This window comes from Ascidiella aspersa, chromosome 4 (assembly GCF_963924565.1).
Source record: "Ascidiella aspersa chromosome 4, kaAscAspe10.2, whole genome shotgun sequence".
NCBI lineage: Eukaryota > Metazoa > Chordata > Ascidiacea > Phlebobranchia > Ascidiidae > Ascidiella > Ascidiella aspersa.
In genome coordinates, this window is record NC_139450.1 from 17,872,329 (window position 1) to 17,880,880 (window position 8,552).

Sequence of the window (8,552 nt, forward strand, 5' to 3'; positions counted from 1 at the left end):
ATAAAGTTACACCTGGATTATTTTATAAGGTCAAAATGCCTTGATGCCTGTCCTATTTCCAATAAATTGAAAATCTTTAATACTAATATTAAGCCATATTATAAAGATCTAATCCCAGAGTGTTCTCACTGAAAATTAAAAATGTAAACTACAAGACTTACTCTTTAAAAATAAACCTTGTTTGTAGTCAATGTCATTTGGAAAGTCATCAAAAGTTTCATAATTGCTTAACGAGTTCAGAGTTCCAACACAGCTTCTAATAATTACGTTTGAGATACTAGATTTTCATACATTCCCTGTATTTGTGCACCAATCTAGCGCACACTGTTTTGGCTACTGATCAATTAGTAATATTTAGTTGATGAATACTAGTATTTAACACCGGAAGCCTTCGCGGTGTGCTTGGTTTTTGGCCCGCACCACTAAACATTCAGGTAACTGTTAAAATATTGAAACTTCCTGACTGTTCCTTAGTCTAGGTCGCCTTATATAGCAAGTAATTTTTTAGTTTATTAGAATTAGAATATAATGTGACTTGCTAACATATTAGAACAGAATGTGACCTGCTAACAAAATAAAACTACAAAATGTGTTTTGGATGTTGTTGCGGAAAGTGCACAACTTTGTGTTAAAGTGAACTGAGCGCTGCAATTTTTTGTTCTTGAAATGCTTTCGAATAGCTGCTTATGACCATGTTGAGAAAGCATATTAAAAATGTCCGTTTGATCTTTTTCGCTCATTTGAAATGTAATTGTTTTATATTCAATTTCAATGTTCGTGTGAGTTGTAAAAAAACAAAACAAATTTCTCTCAGCGCAGCTAAAAAGTAGTTTTTTATCACGAACATCTCGATCTAAATAAGTTTCCACAGCTGAGAAAATTTGTCGCTTTTAAGGTGGCATTTTTCGGTTCAACGTACGTGTGTAAGCATTTTTTTTGTGGTAGTCACTAACACAGTGGTAGGCCAACTGTGGGCCGTGAGTTATTTTTGAATAGCTTAGTTGGTGTTATCATGTACCGTAGTTGTTGGCTGCATGATAGCCGTACATTCATTGCACTTTATTTTAACAATTGGTGGGACATATAATGTTTTAAATTGGCTCAGATTGGAAAGACCCAGCACATACCAAATGTGGTCTGGTAAGCCTGTAAAACTATACTTTTTGCCAACTTTAACTCTAGGTAAACGCAAATTTTTCGCGCTTCGCGCGTATATTCCGTTTTATATAATGTTTTATATAGCATGGCAATGTTTTGGCCATTAAGCATCGTAGAATATTTCACCTTAAAACCGAATATCCCCCTGAATCCGCCACTGTTTTTGTAGTGGTTTTACGTAGTGGGCCTTTAAGTAGCTCTGAAAAGACTACTTTAGGCCGCAACAAAAAGTTTGCCGACTACTCAACAACATTTTGGCGACGAGATATGCAAGTTGCCCGTGGTCTAATCTGAATACACATATTTTGCCCGGCAGTATGAAAGGTTGCACGCCCCTGCTCTACCATCTAAACTACGCAGGCTCAGAGGGGAGCACGTGAAGAAACAACCATGACAACATTGCTTAATGTATCCTGTTTATACAAATACCTTAATACTGGAAGGGAGGAATTCTATCTCGACCAGAATTATCACATAAAGTCAAACTGGAAATATAAATCGCTATATTTAATTTTTTTATTCTAAAATTTAGCATCGATTTAGAGCAGGGTGGGGCAACTATTTTTTACCGCGGGCCGCATGAGAAGCATAAAATGTTGTGGCGGGCTAAGTCAAAATATGATCTCTAATGCACGCAATATGACGTCATACTATGACGCTGTAACACAATTAAGCTAAAGGCCTGTTATTACGTCGTGTAAATTTGCGGAGTTGTGCAAATTTACAACTAAAGTCGATTTGAAAAAAATCGCGGCTATTTGGTTCAAAATGCAAACTTTAATTTCGATTTAGAGGGGGACGTGGCGCATTGAGCACAGATAAAATATTATGTACATTCCTTGATACGTTGGCACTTATCAAGTGGTAGAGGCGTTCACCGAACAGCTCAAAGTTAAAATACTGGTAGCCTACGTGAAAACTTTACACAGAACAGCTTACGATGGCCTTTTTCTCTTTTAGAGTCTTTAAGTTGCCAAAGTGTTAATTGCGATACAATGGACATATTGCAAGGCGGTATATTTCGGGAGAAACACAAACATGACAATAACCAAATTAGGTTGACAAAATACAAATCGGAAAATGTTTTAGAGATGAGAAAACGGCCGTTATACTAATATTCGTTCATACTTTTAAGACGGAATACTTTCATTCGAAGCACAGAAAATCCAGTTACAAATATTCGGCTGTTTGACAAACTTTCGCGAAAACAATTTTTATTTTAATCTTTAAAAAATGGAGTTTGACTGGGTAATAGATCCGTCCCTGGAAAGAGTGTATATATATGTTACAACCAAGCATGTAGAAAAGAAAGTCGTCCTGGTTTGTATAGCAAAAGTGGGCCACGGGCCGAATTAAATTGCTTCGCGGACTGTATTTGGACCAGATCTGTTTTAGAGCATCATAACTCAGCGGCTTGGTTCGCAACTTCCCAATAAACCGCTTCGCAGACCCAAGGTTGAGAACCGCTGGTCCTTTGCTATCATATTTGTTAGATAATAATAAACTACCCGACGTTTCCCAGACTAACTTAGTAATTTAGGAGTTTCAAAACACTAAAATCTTAACAGTTTAATCCACTTGCATTAACCTATGGCAGTTATGAACTCACTTGAGATCTGTCAATATACAGTAGGCCTATTAGGTTGGTTGAACGTAGGCTGTAATTAGTTGCAATAATTATAAAACCATTAGTAATACTGCGTGGTCTTAAACAAGGTTTATTTACAACTAATGTCCTAAAAGCTAGAGGAAAATACGATTTTGCTCTAAGAAACAACTCAACCATCTAGTTACAGTAATCATCTAGTAATTCCACAATTTAAGCATTGTTGTTGTTAATGAAAAACTAGTCAAATATTTCATATGCGATGCAATTGTAACATAAAAGTACCACCTCCCTGTATTGGCTAATAAGTAATTATGTGTTAGCAACGTAAGCCTAATGCCTAATTGAATCTTATTGGTAAAATTATATCATGAGCTATGCAAGTACGAATAAACTTTAAAAGGATTTCTAAGTGAGAATGGCGTAACGTTAGTACGGGTTCAATTGTTGGGTTTAATTAGATATAGCTTTGTTGAAGGTCATTATAGTGTGCCGTCGATATTAGTGTACTCAGTACACTGTTGCCTACTGTATAAATTTAGAAATGCCCTTGGGAAGATAAACTCGAGACGTGTTTTTTCCACAGTACCTGATCAACAATGAGTTTACTACAGCTGTTGTAACCAACAAAGAAACTCATCTGAATCAACGACCCGTGAGTAAATGGGCGTATCATATTTATTATATGTAAACTTTAATATGTTATATGTTTTAGTTGATTAAATACAAATTATTTATATAACATAAAATGAAAACAAACAATTTTTAGGTTTAACAGGTTAATAGAATAACCATCCAAGACAAACGTGTCGATACTACTTTTGTGAAACGGCGTATAATTGGTCTACATGGTGTAATCAGCTGATCGCTACCACGTGATAGCTCCGCGTGCGTCAATAATAACAAAGGAAGCATGTCCTTCACTGCAGAACAGACAAAGCCAGGCTGAAGTACGGACGACACTAAGCCTTTTGCGTTTTGTGTCTTATAAATCAGTAAATAATAGCTTGCATTTTAGTTATTACGAGACAATGTGCGAAGCATTTAAATTGCAGAGTTTATTGTGATAAGTGGTATACTAAACATCGACTGTTGAAATTTTTAAAACACTTTACTATGCCTTTTCTTGGCCAAGATTCGCGTGGACCTGGATTAAAATGGCAGAGAGCTGAATCCACCAAATGGGAAAATATTGATCCTAATTTTGGTGTCAATTTTGAGGCAGTGCCAAGGTTTGTATGAAACTTAGTTTACGCTGTTAATATTACGCAATAAAGACATCAGACCATCGTGTATAAATTTGTAAAACAGCGCAGTCGTGTGACACGTCATAATACTTCATTTGGTCACATGTTTTCATGTAATGCTTTAATGCGTGGTTCTTAAACTAGGGGGCGTGTGAGGTTCTCAAAGGGGGCGCGAGTTCTGCAAACCCCTAGAAACGACTAATAAAGCAGAAGATGTATTTAAAGTTGTAACAACATTTTTTGACAACAATGATATGAAATGAAAAAACGCGAGTTTTGTTAGAATTGTAAAAGGGGAGGCTCAAAAAGTTTAAGAACCACTGCTTTAATGTGAGTTGGTTATAATATGAATGTGTTTTTATATATCCACTTTTACATATCCACTAGCATATAAAAATGTTAGTTGGAAAAACATATCACTTTGTCATAAGGAAACCAACCTCTATTCTATTACAAAACATAGATATTGCCAGCTTTACAGATTTTAAAACTTTTTCAATTCACAGGAGCCATGTAAGAAAAATTATTGAAGCTTTTTTACGTCAAATGCAACAGACAAAGAGCAAGAATGCATACACTAGTCTGACATCAGCACCTAGTATGTCACAATTGATATTAATGTTTAACAAGTCAGCAAATAATTTTTTTAAACAACTCGGTACAAAATTTTGGTTGAAGTGCTGGTCATAGTTCTCAATAAGCATTTATGTTTTATTATTATATATAAATGATTATCTAAATTTATTTTAAAATTCATAGACCATTTAGTTAATCAATATTACTTTTATAACAAATTAATGTTGTTAGATTTATCTAAACTTTAATGTTTTTAGTCTCAAAATGCAGTGTTAGAGAAAATATGACCTGGCTCCAGGTTGGTCTTATGGGAAGCAAGGAGGTAATTTGTAATTAATAAAAAAATGTAAAAAATAATGTTTAGGTTAAAACCCTTTTCTGAAAACCCAGTGTAAACAAGGTTGTTGCATTGGTATTTAATTTTAAATTATTGGTTAGATATATATTTGTTTTTGAATGGCTTTTTGTTAATATATAAAATTAAACAATTTTTGTATTTTCTATTCATGTTTTTTTTTCTAAAAATAATTTAATGTAATATTGTATTATATGTCAGTTAATAACTAGCTATAAGGTGATCCATGTGAGCTAGAACTAGTTAACAAGAAAGTTTTTTAATTATTTAAATTTTCAGTTGTCAAAATTCTAAATAAAATATCATAATTTATATAATATAATATTTATTACCTAAATATTTCATAATTATTCATTTCAAGTGTCATGGATATACAACACTTGGAGAAATGATTCGAAGACTAGATTTTTGTGGATCAGCTGAAATGTCACACCGTTTTTCTTATGTTTTGCAAATCGCTGAATTGCTTGTCAAAAATAAATTTTCAACGTTAGGTGGAACAGCACAGCAACATGTGTTTAAAATCATTGATATCTTGGTAGGACAAGGTGTGTTTTCTGCTGTTCAATTTTTAAAATCATTATTTGCATTTATTATTATTTTTTGCTTTTAGTTATATTTTGCTAAATATATAAAAATCCTTTAATGTCGTTGTTGTAGTGATTGCTACTCAAAGGGAAATTAGGCATATGCATCATATTTTACACCTGCTTATGAGTGTGCTTCAACAACAATCAAAGAAAAAGATGTTCAGTTCAAAAACTACTTGGTTAAATAAGTTGGAAGTTGTCCGTAAATGGCAAAGTCAACTCAATCAAATTGACATTCCACTTGTAAGTTATTTATATATTGTATTGTTATTCAGCTATTTTGTGTAATCAACTAATTAACTGCATTTATGCTTTTGTGTAATCTTGGATGGTAAACCTCCACAGACCTGAAACACGTGTAAACTTTTCTGAAAAAATGAAAAACAAAAGCACCCTACATAATTTGTTCCGATATTTACATGTATCTTAAAAACATTAATTTATATAGAGAGTGGACAACCGTTTGACATTGAATGATCTCCCAGTTGAATTGCAGCAGAACATAGCATCCTGTTTAAATGACTACAAAGATGTTTCCAGCCTTGCTCAAGTTAATAAAACTTTTCATGAAATTTGTGACAGTATGATCATGTGGAAAGATCTTTGTAGCAAAAACTTCACAAAGGTTTTCAATAAAGACTACAAAATAGCTTATTACATGTTTTTGTGTTTGTTGAATGTTAACTTAGTAAATTATTAGTTTTTTGTATTCAATATTTCTATACATATAGCGAACTTATTTTAAATAGACCATGTATGTTTTTTGAATAGGTCCAAGTCAGCAAAGAGAGAAGTACATTTTTGATGAAGGCAAAAACAGATCAAAATCTAAAAAAACATTTGGATATAAACGGAAACTTGCCTCACTCAAGCAGTGTTAATTACTGGAAAGCACTGCATGCTGTTCTTCGCAAGTGAGCATGATTTAACAAATACTTTATTTGGTTTATTTTTTTTAACTGTGTAAATTGTTGAGTGTTTGTTCATTTTAATGTAATAGTATAAATTATTAACATAGAACATAAAATGGGTCAATGTTGATTCTAAACCAAGCATTAGCAATTATATATTTACCAGGTTAAGTTAGTATTATAATATTATTGCAAAATAGTTACATGCATATAAGTAGTCTTTATATAACATTTATATAAAGACTACCAGCTTGCAGTAAATAACCTGTTTTTCTGTAGAAATTACATCATCAAGGAAGAAATGTACATTGATCCATTGCTTTACTGCCGCCATTGTAGTATTTTATACTGGAAGGTATTTTAATTTAAGAATACTTTTTACCCAAATGTGTTTTGGGAACAGAATCTATATTGTCTTAGCGTGCTTATGTTTTAGCCTAATGATGTTATTTTAGAGGTCTATAGTTGTTATTTCTGTGTTACCCTTTACTAGCCAAATCTGTTTAAGGGTTTAAAGCTGTAGTATTTATTAGTTAGAAACTAGTTTTCTCTAAATGCATTTAGAAACTAGTAGTTTCTCTAAATGCATTTACCATTTTTTAGAAAAAAGTAGATACTACACTTCTGGCTCACTGGCCATTGTTCCAGGATAACTTATTGGGGTGATCCAAAATATAATACATTATACATTGTATTAATGAGGTGTCTTGATATATATGTGGTTTGTCTAGGATTAATTGGTTTTTGTGTCACACACAAAAAAATAGATAGATAGATTTAAAAAAAATCTATCTATTAGCTAGAACTTAATATGTTTTTTTATCTTTTTGCATACAGGAGCATTACTACAACATAAGAATTTACTTTGTACAGCTTGTAACTACATAAAAATTTACTTTGTAGAGGTTGTAATACCCATTCCCTTGTATATTTTATATCGATAAGAATCTGTTTTAATAAATATGGATTTGATTAGTTTTTTTAATATTTATGTATCTATTTCCAACTGTTTTGGCGTCTCATTGCTATTTATTTATTGTAGGATTCTGGGCATCCTTGTATTAAAGCTCGCCGGGAATTGGTCTATTTATCGCCAAATGAAGTGGTATCTTTTTTTGAAAAGTGAAACATATTTGATATTTATAATTTAAAGATACTTATTACAGGTTTGTTTGCCTTTTATGTCATATTACATGTATACTGTACACCGAAAAGCCATCGCGTGTGTGTCTTTCATACATGTATACTGCTTTGACTTTAGTGGCTAGTGGCTAGGCCTAACAATATGGTATATAATGTAAAATAAATAATTTTTAGTATAATTACCTTGGTGATGCAGACAATAATTTTTTAAAAGTTACTCACATAAACGACAGAATTGGGTTCGAATCTAAGGATTTGTTATACTACTTCACATCCCTAATTTATGCTTTTAAAAGTGCTTAGGTATTTATCTATATGGACAACTGTTATATGTTTAAAGTAAATAATAAATATTTAAATTTTGTTTATTTGTTACAGCACGACTACTTTTCCAATCATACACCAAAAAATGAGCTTCTTTTGTAACACCTTTATGTTTGTCTTCTGCTTAACAAAAACTATTTCTTGTACAGTTTGTCTAAACAAAACTTCTTTTCTTTAAGAATTAAAAAAAATGTAATTGACTTTGGTAAGTTTTAAAAAAATGCCTGAAATTGCTTCAGCACTTTTCACATTTGACATACGCTTTTTGCTATCTGTGGCTGGATTGAACTTAATGTTAAAAATATTTGTATAGTGTTGTATTTATATTATTGTTACCGTATGATATTTTTATGGTGCTATCACATATTGCCAATTTTATTTTTATATCAATTATTTATGGACATACTATAATGATAATCTAAATTCTGCTGACATAAAGTCAATCTTACGGGCGACACTCTATATATTTCTTTAAAGAAATTAAGATAAAAACAGCAGCCAATAAATGTATTGCTTCATTATTTGTTTATATTTTTGTACATTATGCTTTAAAAAGTCAAAAAATAGAATTAAACTACAATAATGCAAAAAAATTTGCATTGGGCAAAATTTGTTGTGATTTTATTTTGAGGAAATCTTTAC

At 32.0% G+C, this 8,552-nt stretch overlaps 1 protein-coding gene across 1 annotated transcript; it reads left to right on the plus strand.

Moving 5' to 3' along the window:
• Positions 1-3,703: 3,703 nt before the first annotated feature.
• LOC146148493 (F-box only protein 25-like) lies at positions 3,704-8,439 on the plus strand. Its single transcript, XM_083386672.1, has 10 exons — positions 3,704-3,996; positions 4,518-4,609; positions 4,845-4,909; positions 5,304-5,490; positions 5,603-5,775; positions 5,981-6,157; positions 6,304-6,446; positions 6,723-6,798; positions 7,486-7,609; positions 7,965-8,439. The coding sequence occupies exons 1-9, from the start codon at positions 3,881-3,883 to the stop codon at positions 7,567-7,569; spliced, it is 1,113 nt and encodes a 370-aa protein (XP_083242798.1). The 5' UTR covers positions 3,704-3,880; the 3' UTR covers positions 7,570-7,609; positions 7,965-8,439.
• Positions 8,440-8,552: the final 113 nt, after the last annotated feature.